The 20,223-nt window shown below is 42.2% G+C and overlaps 1 protein-coding gene across 3 annotated transcripts in view; it reads left to right on the top strand.

The window, feature by feature from the left end:
* Positions 1-17,739, top strand: part of LRRC28 (leucine rich repeat containing 28) — a 150,959-nt gene extending 133,220 nt beyond the window's left edge. For 2 of the 3 annotated variants that reach the window (XM_029951734.1, XM_029951732.1), the window contains one exon: positions 17,274-17,739. In XM_029951734.1, the coding sequence (XP_029807594.1) occupies positions 17,274-17,346 (73 nt within the window). In that variant the 3' untranslated portion in view covers positions 17,347-17,739. Of the gene's footprint in view, positions 1-3,816; positions 3,860-17,273 lie in introns of those variants that run through there. The other variant, XM_029951733.1, reaches the window with a different exon arrangement.
* The last annotated feature ends 2,484 nt before the right edge of the window (positions 17,740-20,223 follow it).

Raw genomic sequence — 20,223 nt, 5'->3', positions numbered from 1 at the left:
TATCTAAATCATTGTGGACATCTGGCATTATTTTAAAAGAACATATTGGATATTCTTCTAAAATATCAAGTCCCATGCAAGTGTTAGTTTCAACCTAAATTTATACAGAGTGAAGCAAAAAGAACTTATAGTATTTTGCATAAACAATAGATTCCCATACCTTCAAATATCTGTAAAGGAGAAGAATGGCTAGTGTATTCATGATTTTGAATCCTGATAGTCCTAGCATATTTTCATTCCCAAAACTTATTGTTCATTTATTAAAATGGAGAACGTCAACTTAGAGGGATATTTATTATTACAACAACGTGTCTGGCGTTTCCCCATGCATGCGGGATTTACACAAGTTCTGTATTTTCCGATAGGAAATCAGGTCACCCGAGGTTGTGCGGGACTGTCAATTTGCTAGGAATGCCACAACATTTAAAATGCCACAAAACTGGGTGCCTTAAGTAGTAGGATATCCATCCTCGCACGGCTCTGAAGGCTGGAAGTCTGAAATGGGCGTGTTGGTGGGGTAGGTTCCCTCTGACGGCTGTGAGGGACGAGTCTGTTCCAGGTGTCTCTCTTGGCTTGAAGATAGATGGCTGTCGGCTCCCTGTGTCTTCACATCATCGCTCTGTCTGTCTCCCTCTGTGTCTAAACTTCCCCTTTCTACAAGGACACCAGTGACCTTGCACGAGGGCCCACTCTGGTGGGCTTTAATCCTCCCTTAACTAATTACACCCGAAGTGATCCTGGTTCCAAATAATGTCACTCCATTCCTCTGCTCGGGCCGCCATAACACAATGCCATAACTCACTGGCTTAAACAACAGAAATTTACTTCCTCACAGTTCTTAGGCCAGAAGTCTGAAATCGGGGTGCACATGGTCAGGTTGTGGGGGAGAGCTTTCCTCTTGCGTTGCAGGTGGCCGCTTTGGCCGCCTCACGTGGCGGAGGCTTGGGAGCACACAGACCAGGGCTTCATCGTATGAACTTGAGCGCGTACATTTCAACCCCTAACAATCTGGTCCAAAAAGTCCTGTTCTTCTTGCATGGGAAATAAATGCACCCCACCCCAACACCCCCCAAATCCTAACCCATTCCAACATCAACTCATAAGTTCAAAATGTCATCTTTTTTTTCAATGCTTTATTTATATTTGAGGAGGTGGGGGAGAGAGAGTGAATGTAAGTGGGGGAAGGGCACAGAGAGAGGGAGACAGAGTTCCAAGCAGCCTCCCATCTGCCAGTGGCTCGATCCCACAAACCATGAGATCATGACCTGAGCCGAAGGCAGACAACTTCATCGGTGGTTCAAACGTCCCCGTTCAAAATCTCATTTTAAATATCTAAATCAGGTACAAGTAAAACGTGGGTATAATTCTTCCTGGGGCGGGACTCCTTTCCAGTTATGAGCCAGGTCACCTGCTCCAACATGTAATGCTTGCACAGGCATAGGATAGATCTTCCCATTGCCAAAGTGAAAACATCGAAAGGGAAACAGAGGTAATGAATTCCAAACAAGTCCAGAGCCTAAAAGGGCAAATTCCATTAGATTTTAATGCTTGAGAATAACCTTCTCTGGCTAGATGCCCTGTCGTGTGGGCCCACCAGGGCGGTGGTCCTACCCCTCAGCCTTGGGTGCGGCTCTGCCTTCTAAAACCCAGGAAGTCGCCCCACCCCCGGAATTGATGAGGTTGCCCCATCCCCAGGGTCATTCTTCCCTTTCCTGGATGGCACTGCTGGCCCTTCCCTGCCTGGAGAATCCCGGGAGCCTGACAGCCCCTCTTTGTTCTGGCCCCTCTCTGTCCCCTTCAGCCCAGGCTGTCAGTATTTCTGCCATGGTGGTTGATCATCCAGCCATACTTGGTGTTGTCTCCAGAGCAAGCTTTTGCACATTTTATAATACGGATAGGCTGAGAATTTTCCAAATCTTCATTTTCCGGGTCCTTTTTCTCTAACCATTCCCTCCTCTAACATTGTACTATAAGGAGCAAGGAGAACCCAGGCCACGCCTTCAGTCCCTGTACTTAGAAATCCCCTCAGCTAGCTAACTGTCCCGGCTCACCGTGTCCAAGGTCTGCTTTCTGTCTCCAGCAGAGCACAGTTCAGTCGGGTCCTCTGCGCTTTATGACCAGGGTCGTGTTTCTTCCAGTTTCTTTTATTTCTTTTTTAACACTTACTTTTGTGAGACAGAACACGAGTGAGGGAGGGGCAGAGAGAGAGGGAGACACACATCTGCCGCAGGCTCCGAGCTGTCAGCACAGAGCCCAACACGGCTTGAACTCGCGAGCAGTGAGATCATGACCTGAGCTGAAGTTGGACACGCAACCAACTGAGCCGTTCAGGTGCCCCCTCTCTTCCAGTTTCTAGGAACACGTTCCTCCTTTTTGTCCAAGACCTCACCAGCCACACCTTCAGCACTCCTGTTCCTGACGGCCTTCTGGTCATGACGATGTGTGTATTCTCAAAGACAGCAGAAGCTCTTTCTGAGGCTCCCCTCTTTACTTAGTGAGCCTCAACAGATACCCTTTAGTGTCTGTGTCTCTGCCGACAGTTTCTTCAGGGCAGTCTAGACTTTTTCAACCATGCAGCTCAGAACTCTTCCAGCCCTCTACCCTGTAACCAATTTCGAAGCCACTTCTAGAGATTTAAGTATTTGTTACAGCAGCTTCTCACTTTCCAGTAGCCAAATCTGTATTCGTAAAGGGTTTGGAAAAGAACTTATATTTATATCTATATATAGAGAGAGAGGTTGATTGATTTTAAGGAGTTGACTCACGATTGGAGGAGCAAGCAAGTCCAAAACCGTAGGGCAGACTGGGAGGCTGGGAATTCAGAAGGAGTTGATGTTGCAGTCTTGAGTTCAAATTCTGCAGGGCATAGACATGAAACTCAACAGGGTTGTACTGCTATCATAAAGAAAAGTTTTTCTACTTCTTTGCTCTGTTCGTAAGGCCTTCACCTAATTGGATAAGGCCCACCCAACATGGTGAAGCATAATCTGCTTTACTCAAAGTCTACTGATTTAAATGTTAATCACATTTTAAAAATATTTATACGGCAACATCTAGATTGATGTTTGACCAGACAACTGAGCAGCATGGCATAGCCAAGTTGAACATAAATTAATCATCATAAACATTTAAAAAGTTTCATTTAAATCAACACGGTGTTTTGGGACCAGGAACTTCAAACGGCCGAGATTCTCAGTGGTTCTTAGCATATCACTGAGTGTGCATGCAGGTTTTGGTGTGCTAGATTGAATCATAGCAGTCCTGTGCTTGGCACTTACATGTGGTTCAACCTAAAATAATCTACATTTTATAGAAGATGAAGAGGGGCAGGACTAAGACACTGGAAGATTAGAAACAGAGTCATGGTCTCATAGGAGAGCTGGAATTTGAGCCCTAGAGGTCTGGCTCCAGTTCTGTATTTCAGACACTATGTTGCTATTAGCTATGAAGTGAATCACTACAAAGCAGGAAGAAATTTGGAAGTGGTGCTCAGAAATACAAAATAAAGATATGCTCTAATATTCTGAACAAGATACTTCTGAAATGTTTGTGTGTGTGTAGGTACATGTGTGTGTCTGTGTGTGTGTGTCTGCATTAAGAATGTACATCCAGCTCATAACTATGGTTATCTTGGGAGGGAAGAATGTGGGGCATAGGGTTGTCAGGGGAGACTTTAATTTCCAATTCAATATACTATAGAATCATTTGAATATTTTCAGTGAGGATATATTTTTACAAATACACAAAACCAACAATTTGAAAAATATATATATCTAGAGGGATTTTTTTAAATGTTGTGCTTAAAACTTTATACAGGTTATAAAAGAAAAGATTCTAGGGACGCCGAGGTGGCCCAGTCAGTTAAGCAACTGACTTCAGCTCAGCTCAGGTGGTGATCTCACTGATGGTGAGTTCGAGCCCCGCATCGGGTTCTGTGCTGACAGCTCAGAGCCTGGAGCCTGCTTTGGATTCTGTGTCTCCCTCTCTCTCTGCCCCTCCCCTGCTCACACTGTCTCTCTCTCTCTCAAATAAACATTTAAAAAAAATTTTAAAGAAAAGATTCTATAGTAAAAAAATTTTTAAGATTAAATGTTAAATGTTTTTAAACAGGTTACATAGCATGATCCAATGTTTGTTAATATGGGAGTGAATATATATACACTCATGTGTATATATATGTGTACATATATATGTGTGTGACTATATATTAAAAAATGGTTTCAAGGTAACAGTGGTTTCATTTGAGTAGTGTTGAATTTTACAGCAAACTTGAATTGCTTTAGAAATTTAAATTATGTTTAATTATTAAAACATTAGTAGACCAGTTGTTTATTTTTATTTTGGCGGGGACAAAATATGTCTGTTCAATTCATACATTATCGTCAAAGCAAAATTAGAAAATAGAATTCAGCAAAAGGAAACTATCTCAAATGTAAGAACTACAACTAGAAACGACCTTTGGTATTATTTTAGGTTAAAACGTTTTTATTTATTATTGAGACAGAGCAAAATAGAGCATGAGTGGGGGAGGTGGAGAGAGAGAAGGAGACACAGAATCTGAAGCAGGCTCCAGGCTCTGAGCTGTTAGCACAGAGCCCGATGCGGGGCTCGAACTCACAAACCGTGAGATCCTGACCTGAGCCGAAGTCGGCCACTTAACCGGCTGAGCCACCTAGGTGCTTCTATTTTAGGTTAAAGTAGAATCTCTCTAAATTGGCTTTTTTTAAAGTGTGTGTGTGTGTGTGTGTGTGTGTGTGTGTGTGTGTGTGTGTGTGTGAGAGAGAGAGAGAGAGAGAGAGAGAGAGAGAGAGAGAGAGAGAGAGAGAACATGTTCACCCAAGCAGGGGAGGGACAGAGAGAAAGGAAGAAAGAGAATCCCAAGCAGGTTCTGTGCTGTCCGTGCAGACCCCAAGGTAGGTTTCAACCCCACAAGCTGTGAGACCATGACCTGAGCCCAAATCAAGAGTCAGATGCTTAACTGACTGAGTCACCCAGGCGCCCCTCTAAATCGACTTCTTAACCAAGAGTCCACTGAATCAGATTATTGGTGCTCTTTATATCCTTTTTATATCCTTTATTTTTTTAAACTATTGTGTTAACATGAGATCTACCTTCTTAACAAATTTTCAAGTGCACAGTACGATGTTCGAAACTGCAGGCACCGCATTCCACAGCCACACAGCTCTCTGGACCTTGTTCAGTTTGCATCACTGAAACTGACAACAACTCCCGTTTCTTCCTCCCCTCGCACCCCTGCTCTGGCAACTACCATTCTACTCTCTGCTATGGGTGTACTTTTTTAGATACCTCATGTAAGGAAATCCTGTCCTGGGGCTGGCTTATTTCACTTAGCACACTGTCTTCCAGCTTCACCCATGTCATTGCATAGGCCAAGGCATCTTTCTTTTATCCATCCTTATGGGGCACCTGGGTGGCTTAGTCAGCTGAGCATCCAGCTCTAGATCTTACAGTTCATGGGATCGAGCCCCACGTTGGGCGCTATGCTGACAATGCAGAACCTGCTTGGGATTCTCTCTCTCTCTCTGCCCTTCCCCACTTGGGCAGGCTCTCTCTCAAAATAAATAAATAAGATCTTAAAAATAAATTATGAAAAAATATTCATCCCATATTTCTACCAGATTGTCTTGATCTGTTCACCCATCAGTGGACATTAAGGTTGTTTTCATATCTAGGATATTGTGAATAATACCGTAATGAACGTGAGAATGCAGGTATTTTTTTGAGACTCTGATTTCAGTTCTTTTGGTTATATACCCAGAAGTGGGATTTCTGGATCATAAGACAATTATATTTTAGTTTTTTGGAGGAACGGCCATACTGTTTTCCATAGCAGCTGCAGCATTTTACATCCCCACCGAAAGTGTACAAGGATTCCAATTTCTCTGTATCTTTGCGAACACATTATTTTTGTTTGGTTGTTTGGTTTGGTTTTTGTTTTTATAATAGTGATCCTAATTGGTATGAGGTGATATCCCACTGTGGCTTGATGTGTATTTCCCCGATGCTTAGCGATGTTGAGAATCTTTTCATGGACCTGTTGGCCATTGGTATGTCTTTAGAGAAATGTCTGTGTAAGTCCTTAGCCCATTTTTAAAGCAGATTATTTGTTTTTTGCTATTAAGTTATAGGCATTTCTTATATATTTTGGATTTTAATCCATCATCAACTAATGGGGTTCTCAGATATTGTTTCCCATTTCTTAAGTTCTTTTTTCCTTTTGTTTCCTCTGCTGTGTGGAAGCTTTTTAGTTTGATGTAGTCTTACTCACTTATTTTTCCTTTTGTTGCTGTGCTGTTGGTGTCACATCCCTAAATTCATTGCAGGGGCGCCTGGGTGGCTCAGTCAGCTCAGGTCATGGTCTCGTGGTTTTGTGAGTTTGAGCCCCACATTGGGCTCTGTGCTGACAACACAGCCTGCTTGGGATTCTCTCTCTCCCTCCCACTCTGCCCCTTCCCCATTTGTGCTATCTCTGTTTCTCTTAAAAATAAATGAATGAACTTAAAAAAAAGAATTCATTGTCAAGACCAGTGTCAAGAAGCTTTCTCCCACTGTCTTCTTCTAGGAGTTTTATAGTCTCAGGTCTTACATATGTGTCTTGAATCTATCTTGATTTGATTTTTCTATGTATGGTATAATCGTCCAGTTTCATTCATTTGCATGTGGATATCCAATTTCTGTGCACCATTTTTTGAAGAGACTCTTTTTCCCATTGTATATTCTTGGCTTCCTTGTGGAAGATCAGTTAACAGTTTTGTGTGGATCTATTTCTAGGCTCTCTGTTCTGTTCCATTTGTCTTTGTATCTGTTTTTATGCCACTACCATACTGTTTTGATTACTGTAGCTTTGTAAAATATTTTGCAGTCAGGAAATGGGATGCCTCCAGCTTTGTTCTTTCTCAAGATTTGCTTGGCTGTGTGGGATCTTTTGTTGGCTTCGTGTGAGTTTTAGGAATTTTTTTTTCTCTTCTTGTTAAAAATTCCATTGGGGCTAACTTCCACATAGCAACTCATCTGCTCATTTATTAATTTGTCCAGTTAGCAGATAATGCAGCGAGCATCCCCGGCAAGCAGAGCACTGTGGGAGGTAAGGACACCATGACTTAGCTGCCTTCAAGATCTGATGTAGAGTTTGGTTTACTTCAGGAATTCTCCTTGGTTTTTGAGTCCAGAGTGATTACGTAAGAGGGCCAGATATCCGGTGACGTTGTGCTTTGGGATCGAGGCCTATGGGAGGCATGGAGAACTCATTGTCTTACGGCTTCCCTCAGTCTTTCAGTACAACTTAATACTTTCTTCTCCCACTCACTGGAGTTTATCTGTAAATAATCTTTTCTAATTCTTATATGGCTAAATCATGTATGAAGTATTTCTCAGTGCCTTTTTCTTGCTTTTTATGGCTATTACTTTCTTCTGTGAAACTAGTTAACATCAGTAATACAGTATTTGCTTACTTGTATTTGGGCTTAGTTTTCTTGTAGCCAAAGCCTATTCATTGGCAGAGCACCCTCTTAAGGTGACTTAGGAAACTTGGCACAGGTAAAATACTCTTCAACAAATTAAGTAAGTTGTTCTTCACTGTTTTTTCCTCCTCATATCACTTAATAATTGTGCATTAAGCATCTGCGATATGCCGAACTCTGTATCAGGTACTGGGGATTCAGCTCTGACCACACCACCTGGTAACTTCTTTCCCCATGCACATTTCACCCCTGACGTTCCAGAGCGTGGACTGATCAAGTAGAGAAGGCAGTATGTAATATCTGAGCCTCTAGGTCTGCACGCAGGATCTTCCCATGAGAGACAGTCACTGTTAACAAAAATGGAACAAGCAGATACAATATGTTAACAGATGATTCTCCTTTAAATTAATTTTTGTACAGGTCTAGGATGTCATCTGATCAACTCTGTCTAATGAATAGTATTTTTCTTCTGGCTTGCATTTCTCTGTGAGTCAAGGATGTGCTTTTTGCTTTTTGTTTCTAATCAGGAAACACGTTTGCAAAGAAAATACCATATTTCTTAGGATTTTTGGGGGGGGCTCCAGAATGTGCCAACCACATTGTGATTTTTTTTAAAGAATAGTGGTATTTCTGTATTTTAAAACTAAGCTGAGATGCTCTTTCTCCTGTCTTGCCTATAAATAAGAGATTCTAAAGCAACAAATGTCATGTCTGATGTTCTTTGTAGAATGTACTAGCCTCTTTTTCTTAACTATAGAATTTATTGCTTAGCTCAGAATTTCTCCCTACAGTCGATCATGTCCCTGGTGCCACAGCTCAGGAATTTTAAAGGATCAAACCAGCTCAAATCCATTCTCAAGGCAGTAGACTTGGTGTACTTGTAACAGCTTAGATCATTAATGCAGCAAACAGATACAATGTGTTGTTAGATCTCCCAAAAGTCTAAGTCAACATGGTTGGTTGTGTTGCTAACAGAGTAGCACAAATAGGACACCTCCAGGTTACCCACCCCACCCCTTGAGCGTCATAAGGAGTTAATAATGATCCAATGGGCACTATGCTTCAGTAAGTAAACATACATAAATAAATAAATAAATAATGAAATTTATTGAGTTGGATTCTTTTGCCTAGAGCCTTTACTTTTAAAAATTCAGTGGCATGAAATGTATTATTTCTATGAATGATTTTCATGTAGCATAATTATTTTTTTTTAAAGCCCAGAGAGTTAAGCAGATCCTCAAAAATCCACTTATCAGGGCGCCTGGGTGGCTCAGTCAGTTAAGCCTCCGGCTTCGGCTCAGGTCAGATCTCACGTTCGTTCGTGGGTTCGAGCCCCACATCAGGCTCTGTGCTGACAGCTAGCTCAGAGCCTGGAGCCTGCTTCCAGTTCTGTGTCTCCTTCTCTCTCTGCCCCTCCCCCTCTCATGCTCTGTCTCTCTCTGTATTAAAAATTAAAAAAAAAAACATTAAAAAAAATTAAAAATCCACTTATCACTTAAGATCATTTTGTGTCTAAGTTTCATTTCAATTGTGATTTATACACATGTATACATTCTGGTGTGTGGAGCAAATGATCTGAAATAGGGTTCTAACCAACTTTAGGTTTTTTTTAGTTAAGATAATACAAAGTATCTAATGACTTAAGATTTATATAGTTTCCTGATTTAAGAAAATCTCAAAAGTGATGCTTGCCTTTTCATTTTCTTGAGTGTAGTTTGCAAAGCAGAAGGTTTTTATTTTGAGGGAGTTAAATTTATCCATTGTAATGTTATAGTTAGTGCTTTTTATGTCCTAAGAAATCTTCACCTGTCCCATGGTCCTAAGGATGTTCTCTATTCCGCTGATCTGTGTCTGTCTGTCCGTCTGTGCCAAACCGAGTTGATTCTGTGGTTACGTATTAGGCCTTAATATCAGATAAAGTGCTTCTTCTACTTCTTTTTCAAGATTGTGTTAACTCACCTAGGGCTTCTGCATTGCCATATAAATTTTAGAAGCTTATTTTTGTCTTAAAAAAAAACCTTATGCTGGATTTTGAAAAAAATTGCATTCAATCTGTAGATCAACTTGGAGAGAATTAATATCTTCACTATATTGAATCTTCCACTGTATGAATGCCATGTCTTTCCATTTATTTAAGTACTCTTTTATTTCTTTCATCAATATTTAATAACTTTCAGCATAGAGGGCCTTAAATGTTTTGTTAAATTTATACCCAAGTGTCCCACTTTCTTCATGTGACTATAAATGATATTATACTTTTAAATTCCACTTTCCATGTGTTCATTGTTAGTATGTGAAAATGTGATTCATTTTTGTGTTTCAGCCTTATGTGCCTGCAACATTGCTGAACTTGCTTAAAGGTCTAGGAGTATATTGTGTAGACCCCTTGCTGTTTTCTGTGTAGACAGTCATATCATATCATCTGAAAATAGAAATAGTTTTATTTCTCCACCTTCCATTCTGCATGCCTTTTCTTTCTTTTTTTTGCCTTACTGCAGTGTTTAAAACTTCAAGTACTGTGTTGATTAAGGTGGTGAAAGTAGACATCACTATAGAGTATGATGTTAGCAGTAGTTTTTCTTGTAGATTCTAATTATTGAGAAAGATTCCCTCTATTCCGAGTTTGCCGAGACTTTTTATCATGAATGAGTGTTGTATTTTATCAGCTGCTTCCTCTGAATCCATTGATACCATACAATTTTTTTTCATTTACCTGTTGCTATGGTGGATGAAATTGATTTTCAAATTTAAAAAAATTTTTTAATGTTTATTTAGTTTTGAGAGAGAGAGAGCATGAGCAGGAGAGGGGCAGACACACACACACACACACACACACACACACACACACACACACAGAATCCAAAGCAGGCTCCAGGCTCTGAGCTGTCAGCACAGACTCTGACACGGGGCTCAAACTCACAAACTGTGAGATCATGATCTGAACCAAAGTCAGACACTTAGCTGACTGAGCCACCCAGGCACCCTGATTTTCAAATATTAAACCAGTCTTACATACCCAGAATAACTCCCCCACCTGATCATGGTGTATAGCTCTTTTTATACTTTTCTGTATTAATTTAATTGTATCTGTGTTCATGAGAGAGATGATCTATAGTTTTCTGGTTTTGAACTCTCTGGCTTTAGAGTCAGAGTAACACTGGCCTCATAAAATGAGTTGGGAAGTGTTTCTCCTCTTCTGTTTTTCTGCAAGAGACTTAACTCTTCTTTAAATGTTTGATAGCATTCTCCAGTGAAATTGTTTGGGCCTGGAGATTTCTCTTCTTTTTTTAATTACAAAGTCAATTTCTTTCATAGTTACAGACCTTCTCCAGTTGGCTATTTCCTCTTGGTTGAATGTTAGTAGTTTGTAGTTTTCAAAGAATCCATCGATTTCTCCTGAGCTCACAAATTTATGACACCTGATTCATTTCTTATATCGAGAGTCTTCTCTCTGTTGATCTTTGTTAGTCTTGCTAAAGATGTATCAATTTTATTGATCTTAATCCTAGTGAAGTTTTCAATTTCATCGATTTGTTATTGCTTCTTTCTGCTTGCTTTGGGTTTACTTTGCCTTTGGCGGATGGGGGTTAGAGTAGAAACTCAGATTATTGATTTTTTAACATAAGCATTACGTACTATAAATTTCTCTCTCAGCACTGCTTTACCATGTCTCAAATTTTTTGATATGTTGTCTTTTCATTTTCATTCAGTTCATGTAAGTTTTTATATCCTTTGAGACTGCCTCTTTAATCCATGGGAAAGTAGCCATTTGACCCATAGGTCAAGGAAGGTCAAAGAACTGTGTTATTTTATTTCCACATTTGGAAATCTTCCTGTTGTCTTTCTGTTAGGGATTTCTAATTTGATTCCATTATGGACGGAGAACATGCTCTGTCATTTTTACTTACTTTAGATTGTTCTTCATAAATGGTTCTTCAATTTCTCACTTCCTGATGGAAGCTCAGGTTATTGATTTTAGAGCTTTCTTCTTTTCTAATACATGTGTTTAGTGTGCTATGAGCTTCCCTCTAATACTGTTTCTGCTGCATCCCACAATTTTTTGATAAGTTATATTTCATTTTAATTCAGTTCAAAATATTTTTTTAGGTTTCTTTATTTTGAGAGAAAGAGAGAGAGCACGTGAACAAGCAGAAGAGGGGCAGAGAGGGGGGGAAAGAGAAAATCCCAACACGGGGCTCAAGCCCACGAGCCATGAGATCATAACCTGAGCCAAAATCGAGAGTCACATGTTTAACCGACTGAGCCACCCATGCTCCCCCAGTGCAAACTATTTTTTATTTCTCTAGAGACCTAGTCTTCCACCCATGTGTTACTTAGAATTTAATTTTTAAAATCTCAGATATTTGGGGATTTTCCACCTTTCTGTTACTGATTTCTAGTTTAAATGCAGTTGTGGTCTGAGAACAAAGTTTGATTTCTTTTACTTTAAATTTTTTATGGTACAGTTTTATGTCCTAGAATGTGGTTTTTCTTGAGTAATATTGCACATGAGCTTGAGATGAATGTGTATGAATGTCTATTTTTCTGTTGTTGGATGGAGTACCTATAAATGTCTGTTAGGTCCAGTTGATTAATGATAACTAACAACTCTGTTCTCTCTGATTTTCTGCTTTCTGGATCTGTCAACTACTTAAAGAGCTCTAATAGTGGGTTTGTCTGTTTCTTACACTTCTGTCATGTGCCCTACATGTTTTGAGCCTTACGTGTTTTGATGCTCTGTTATTAGGTTCATACACATTTTACATTGTTATGTCTTTCGGGGGAATTAAAACCGATATCATTTTCTTTTGTATTTTTTAAAATTCTTTGAAAGTTCCAACATCTTTGTCATATCTGGCTCTGGTTCTGACATTTTCTTTGTCTCTTCAATATGTGTTTTTTCTTGCCTTATGCCTTGTAATTTTTTATTGAAAGTCAGACTTGTTGTATTGGGTAAAGAAGAACTGAGGCAAGTAGGCATTCAGTGTGAGATTTCATGTTAATCTGGCTAGGGGTTAGGCTGTGTTTAATATTTGCTGTGGTCGTAGGTGCCAGAGGCTTCCAATTCAAATTCCTTTAGTGTCCTTGTTTGAGTCTCCTCATTTGACATTGGGCTTCCCTACATACTCCTAACTAAGAGTAAGCATCTTGCAGCTGTTTTATTTGTAATCCATTGTTCACTTTAATTTCTTTTAAATTTATTTGAGAGAGCAAGTATGAGTGGGGGAGAGGGACAGAGGGAGAGAGCGAGAATCTCAAGCAGGCTCCGCACTGAGCCTGGAGCTCAGCACTGACACGGGGCTCAATCCCTCAGTCCTGGGATCATGACCTGAGCTGAAATCAAGAGTCAGATGCTCAACCAACTAACCCACCGAGGGCCCCTGTAATCTACTGTTCTTATGCCGGAAACCAGTTACTCTGGCGGTAAGGTATGAGAGAGGAAAGTGAGCTGAAGTTTCATGATTATATCTCAGTATTTTCGTGGGCCTGTATTTCTGGGCTGTGACTTTAACGAGTTTCTCTCATGTCTCATAGCTTGTTTTTCCCCCCTGAGGTAGGATGGACAGGCTAAAGGGGGCTGGAGTGGCAGCAGTGCCCTTCCCCAGCTGGGCTAAGGTTCTGTTAAACTCTTTTCCTCTAGAAAGCAGTCCTTTGTTCTGGATGATCTATGTTCATGGATATGTGCAGCCAGCACCACAGTCAGTTTTAGAACATTTTTCTCATTCTCCAAGAAACCTTGTGCCTTCCGGCTGTCACCTCTCTACTCCCCCATACCCAGCATGTAGCAACCACTTACTCTCTGCCTCGACAGATTTCTCTGCCCCAGTCCTTTGGCTAGGGGGAGCAGGCTTTTCTTGATGAATCTTTTTTTTTTTTTTTTTTTTGCCTGTGCCTGTTGGTGGTTCTGGGCTTCTACAAGCATCCTCTCCAGCTATCTGAGAGGCAGTAAGAAAACCTAGGGAACCCACTGCTGCGATGTTGCCCCTCAAGTCCCAAGGTCCCCAGGCTATCTACCCTCAGTCTATCTTTTAGAGTCTTCCTATGTTTGTTGTGTTACGGCCAGTCTGTTGTGCCTTAATTGTAAGAGGAAGGGCCTGGAAAGACTGGACTGTTCCATCTTGGCAGAACCAAAAGTCCCCAACCGAATATATTTTGTCCCTAAAATCCAAAGGCACCCACAGTGGGTATCTATTTCTTCAAGATACAGTTCCAGATGTAACTCTTCTGAAACAATACCAATGCAGCAGACACCTGCCCCCCTGGAGGATTTCTCTCACCTTTCTCTCACCTCCAAGTGTCTTAATATGACACTTAGTACACGTGTCATATTAAGTATCACGTGTGCTTGCTACTTCGTTTGCGTTCCCCTCATCAGTACATACTGTGATGTCTTGGTGACAGGAATGCCTTCTGGCGCTCCCGCAGGTTTTCAGGGGGTGGCCGAGCCAGGGCAGCCCATGGGGTCCACGTCAGAGCTCCCATTTCTCTAAACCTTTGATCTCTTCCCTCCAGACTGTGCAGTGGGCGTTCAGTCTCACCGTCTCCTTGACTGTAGGCATTTACTGGCCCAAAGCTAATATCACCCATGACAGTGCTCAGGCTACCACGTCAAATCCAGAGGCCTATGTGAACACCCGCATTGGCCTGATCCAACCTTAGATTTAGTCCTGCTGGCTGATTTACTTAGAATCCATTTGCATGCTTGCTGTCGAGGTTCCTGCTCATCAACCTTGGCAAGATCCTGCAACTTCTTCGTGTGTGTTCTCTTTCCCGGAAGGAAGCCTTGCAGTTAATATTCTGGATTGTGCTGGGATTTGACACCTCTTACGGCCCTAAAGACAGTGACCATTGGTGGTAGTGGGTCCTGCAGAGAATAGGTACTTCCTTTTTAGGTGACTGCCCCAAATGAACTCAGTGCAATATTTTTTATGCAAAGAAATGCTTGTTGTCTTAGAAGGTAAGAAAGGCTGTTTCTGATGTGAAGAAATGTTTAGAGATCAGAGGCTCAAGGTTCTCAGCTTTGTGTCTCTACAGAGGTTTCCATTTCAAGTCTGAGGGTCCTACCTCTTCCCTGCCAGCACCTTTACCTTGCGGCTCTGCAGCCTGTACGTTCAGGCTTCAGACGTGCCCCTCCTATAGCTTCAGAGAATAAGAACTCCTTTAGGGCCACCACAGAAATGTGGATTCTCCCCCTGTGCCTTGAGTGGAGAGCTCAAGGCGCGAAGCTTAGTTGGGGATAGGAATGGAGATGAGGGCGGGTGAGTGGTAAGCTCTTCAGCAGTCAGAAGAAGCCATCTTACTCCACAATCTCTGAATTCACTGTGATACCTTAGCAATGACGGGCCTCAGCCATTGACTTCCTGGTGCCTTGTCCTCCGTTGGCAGTCTGTTTAAGTGATACTTCGAGTACTCATGATGTCACACCATGCTGCACTTCAGCAGTCGCCCAGTCTTCCCTCGCAAGGACGGCATACATGCACTTACCAACCCAATTCCAGAATTCCACCTGGATGGACTATTTCCTTACGTGCCTCCTTATAACACATACTAAATCTATCAAGGAACTCACTAGAACACACACATGAGCCGGGATTTTGAAGAGAAATGAGTGGAGAAGGATGATTTGTGGCAGTTGAAGCAGGGTGCAGAGCACCCAGAAGGATGATAAAGCGCCTGGAAACCTAGAACAGTAGGAAGCTTTATCCCCTAATCCTAGGACCAGGGGATCTGGAGGCTGCTGAACCAAAGCCAACAGAGGGGCTGCCCAGTCTGTCCAGCCAACAGGGAGACAGGAGCGGGGTACAAATACTCAACCTTACCACAAGAGCAGAAAGCTAACTGGCGAAATTGGTCACAATCAAAATGTTCAGAACTCTGGAGATGAACAGAAGGCCTACAACGAGCTGGTGTGCATTTACTCAAAAGCAACCGAATCTCAGTAAGGACATAGACCTTTGCAATGTAATAACCTGTCATAGCCCCATCTTGTAATTTATACAAGAATCTTGAAAATCAAGAATCTGCAATCATAGGTGAAACCAGCATTCTTGCAGCAACCGGAAAGGTCTAATGCCAGAGCATTGTCACTGTCCTTCTTGGTGGTTCACTGATAGACCCCACTTGCCAGTCTATCTTTATTTGATCTCTGAGCTCACCAGTGCGAAAATCCTCTTCCTGGAGAGTGTGTATCAAAAGCTGTCAAGCCAATTACAGGCAACTGCTTAAGTGCACGGCTGCCTGAGGCAGTGTGGGGCCAGCAATAGACTAACCACAAGGCTGAAAGGAAAGTTGAGAAAATAAGATTTCTGTAGGGACTTTATTTAAAAAAGCACTACCAAATCCCTAGACGTCTGTATGGCCACATGCAGGTGTAGGGAAGTGAATGTGCTCAAGGAAGACCTGGGAAGGCCCTGAACTCACCCTCTGGCTGATTCTGAGGCTCTTACCAGCAGGGAGTGAAAGCTGAGGCAGAGTCTGATGCCCGGCTGAGGGTGGAGGTGTCCTGGAGCCACACAGGAAGGGGAGGGTTCCATGGTCCCATCAGCCAAACCACGCTGGCCACCAGTTGGGAAGGGAACCCAGGATTGATCCAGAAATGTAAGGCCAAAGAGTCCACAGAGGTGGGGGGCTGGGTCCGGCTCTTGGCTTGGAGGCATTTATCAATGAAGATGGAACGGTAGCAAAGCTCCTTTTTGAAGACTGTCAGAGCCCAGGGCAAGAAATGAATCAAAACCCACAGAGAAACAAAACGACCAGTGGTTGCCGGCGACGTGGTGGGGAGTAGCAGCGGGGGGGCTTGGCTGCAAATGAAGACAAGGAATTTCGGGAGATAAATATATCTTGATTTTGGCATTAGTTAAATAATTGTATATGTTTCAAACTTAACTGTGAACTTAAAACAGGTGAATTTTATTTTATGTTTGTTGATATGCCTCAATTAACTGGGCTTTTCAAAAGAGGAAAAGAAAGATTCAGCTTTTCTCTCTTCCTGCCCTAAATCTCCCGCTATGCTTCCACTGGACCTAATCTAGCCAAAACCCAGCCATCAGAAGGCCTTAGACGTGACCTTCTTGGGCTACAGAGAAAGGCAAAGCCTGGATTAAGGGGTGAAGAACCAGAAGACACCACGGGAGGTCTTGTGAAAACAACAGTAAATTACTCTCTCCTCACTGGAAGGATAGCACTTGTGGTGGGAGAAGCTGGCCTCCCGTAGCTGGCGAGGTCCAGAGCGGGTCAGAGGGCCCAGGACCCCGTGTGGAAAGGTGCCAAGTGGGAGATAGATGGGATTCCTCTGCTCTGTGGGAAGACCCCCCCCAACCCTCTTACTCAGATTCTGAAATTACCTGTACAAACAATCTGTGTGAATACATTTGTGGGTTAAAGTCCTTAAAATCACATTCTTTTAAATTCTTCAATATTAAGCGTTCTGGCTAAATTTGGCGATGTTTTATTCTGTTACGTGATTTTTTAATAACGTATTTCAAATGCTGTTCCTGTATTGTCGGCCCTCATAAGCAGCATTCAGACCATAACATGGAAAAAGCTTCCTTTCCCTTAGTTGCTAAGTTGGGGGATATTATGTCATCTGAAAACTGGTAATAGACGAGCACGCGCATCCTGCACCTGATTCCAGTGCTCAGTCTTAAATGGAAATTTACATTTCTGTTGTGTACTTTTGGGGGCCACGCCTAATCCTTCACTTTAACGAAGAAAAGGACTGCCTCTCATGGAAAGAATCCTGAGACTTCCATCTGGAACTCACAGTGCTCTCTCCCTTTCTTCCCCTTCCAGGAGGACGACAGTTAGTTTTGTGGCTTACTGCTGCTCCGCCCAGTGTCTGCAGACGTGTGACCTACTGAGTTGATAAACACTCAAGAGCCTCAGGAGTTCTGCCAACTTGACACACAGTTGCCTGCGTATTGCACACTGCTTGTGTGGCGGAGGGGCGGGTCCGACGGTCCAGCCTGGCGGAACAGGCCCTTACATCCTGTCCTGTCAAGTGCGGGGGACTGCAAGAACTCTCTGGAAATGTCCAGATTGAGCTTCAGAGCTGAAATGCCTTCCCCCTTCCCCCGCACCAAGTTGGAATAGATCCTCCCCCAAATTAAGGACCCTTTGTCTTCTGTGTTTTTCTTTTTATGCGAGTATGTCTCATAACCAAACTATGTAGTGTGATGTGCCTCCCCAAGTCCTCAAAGCCAGTGTCAGTTCCCTGAAGAGCTCTGATTTGATAATACAGCCACATTTTTGAACCCTCTCTTTCTTTACCCAGAGAATTATTTCCCCCACAGATTATCTTCCCCGGGGTCCAGCAAACTCCAGCGGCCTCCAGAATATTGAATATGGAGGGGGGCGGGGAGCAGAGCTGGAGGGGGGAGGGGGAAGTGCAGCGAACTTTGACTCTGGAGAAGGCCCTGCCAGGGTCCTCACATACACCCTCTGGAAAGTTCCAACCCTGTTTATAAGTTTTGCAACACATTAAGCGACTTCTGTGAGGGTTTTTAAACTTAAAAAATGTACATTATAAATTTAAAAGACTATTTAGAGAAAAATGATTTTTGAAATGTTTTAGTTCCTAAGCAGTTTTTTTTTTACATTTTTTTAATGTGTATTTTTGAGGGAGACAGAGCATGAGCAGGGGAAGAGCAGAGAGAGAGGCAGACACAGGCTCCAGGCTCTGAGCTGCCAGCACAGAGCCTGACGTGGGGCTCGAACTCACGAACTGTGAGATCATGCCCTGAGCTGAAGTCAGAACCGACTGAGCCACCCAGGCATCCCTTTTTAATGTGAGAAGAGTCTGAGGAATACTTGAGGCTTCAAAAGATGTGATCCTCTTCTATCTAGATGTAAACATTGTCTGGCTAATGCGAAAGAGGGAGAGAAAACACATCAAAATAGGTCCTCCACTGTTAACGTGTTAGATAGCCTTATGGTTAAATTTATACTGACTTTGAAATATTTTCACTACATGTCAAAAACAGGTTCAGCTACTCCTGCTCCCGGTTGTTAGCAAGGTGATTCTAAGCATAACCTGGGCCCATTTGTGTAAATACCTCGTGCATTAGATGATCTTCGTTTTGACCCGAGATTTCTTCTGTATTAACTGCGCTATTGTCCAGATACCACTGAGAAAATCCAGGAAAAGCAAGTCCAAATTCAGCCTTGGACTTTGACAAAAAAGACCATACATGGCAAGTCTGTGAGATTATATTCTGACGGAAAAAAATGCTCTTAATGGAGGAGCCACATATTTGCTCTTCCTTTGAAAGGAGAGCATTTTTATGTCGCTCTGCTGCCAGATGTTCATCTGGTTTGCTGCGAAGCGATTCTTTTTTAATTTTAATTATACAGAGTCTTCTCTAACGCAGAACTAAAAGGGGAACAACCGAGAAGATTTACTTGGTAGGAAAATTATTTTCAAAAAACTTCAGACTTGTCAAAAACTTGGTTTCTGGAATTTTATTAGCTGCCCTAAATCTGTAATGCTAGGCTCTAACAGTGCTAAAAATCCTACACGGTTCCTGACGAATGTGTGATCTTTTCACAGTCACACCACCTGCTGCCCGGAAAGCAGACTATCCACGTAGAATGGTGAAGACAGAACATTCCCGTGCGTTCCAACTGCATTTCCACTGTTCCTACTTCCTCTCGTCCCTTTCATAAGGTGGCCTGTTCAGCCTTCACATTTCAAAGGCTTTTAGTATAATAGGAACTGAAGATCTGTATCAAAATATAACACTTCTTTCATCCTCTGGAATAATTGAAGCTTTAGCGTAACCTCTACATGTACATAAGTTGGCAGCTGAAAAATGTGGCCTGAAACTTCACGAATGGGATTCAGGCCTCGGTGGCTGCTGCCGCTGTCATGTAAGCGATGGCAAATACAATGCAACATCTTTCGATGTCGCTTCTATAATCTGTGTCTCAAAACGGAGCCAGGAAATGTGCCAACCTGATACTCAGGATTCTTGTGGCGATAAAGATATGTAATACTTTTGTCTTAACTTGTTTGAAATTTGACAAAGACCCTTAGAATCCCCACCTCGTCTCTGTAGCCATTATGAATGGTGTGCGTTCAAAAGCAGCCGTGGGCCAGGCAGACAGCCTTCTAGCAGGGTCTCTATCCCCAGTGCAGCAGCTGGCTTAATTGATGAGCAGTGGAACTTGCAATCTGGCCTCTGTGGTGCGTTTCATCATAAAAATTTCTGTACTGGATTCACTGATGTCATTCTTAACCCTTTGCAGATTGGAGAAAATTTGCCCATATGCTGCCTTTGAATTGAGGCCAGAGCTTTGCAGAAGTCTATGGGTATTATACAGTAAATGTGTTTTCTGAAGCGATAGTTATACTAGGTAGATACTTGATGCACTTATAATAATGCAAAAAAAAAGTGACTTGCTTGGAAAATGTAGTCTGTTCAGGCAAATTTACCTCAGTCATCTGATATGTGGTTAATGGTGAATTTTTAAATCTAGGGTACCCTACTGGGCAGAGGACCTAATGCCAAGGGAGTCCGTTTTAAGTGGCTTACCAGTATTCTTCAGAATGCCTAATTGTTATCATACCAAAATCCTTGATTATATAACGTTGCACAGACAAAATATTGCATCTCCAGTGAATAAAATATAGTTTTTGAGCACTTTTAAAAATGATCAGTACACAAAAGGGCCCTGGCTGGTGGAGGGCCCACTCTAGTTAACAGAGAAAAATGATGACCTCTTTTGTTACCTGGCCCTTCTC

The sequence above is a fragment of the Suricata suricatta genome, chromosome 9 (assembly GCF_006229205.1).
Source record: "Suricata suricatta isolate VVHF042 chromosome 9, meerkat_22Aug2017_6uvM2_HiC, whole genome shotgun sequence".
NCBI lineage: Eukaryota > Metazoa > Chordata > Mammalia > Carnivora > Herpestidae > Suricata > Suricata suricatta.
The sequence above is the reverse complement of the archived record's forward strand: the minus strand, read 5'-3'. Positions and strand labels throughout refer to the sequence as shown.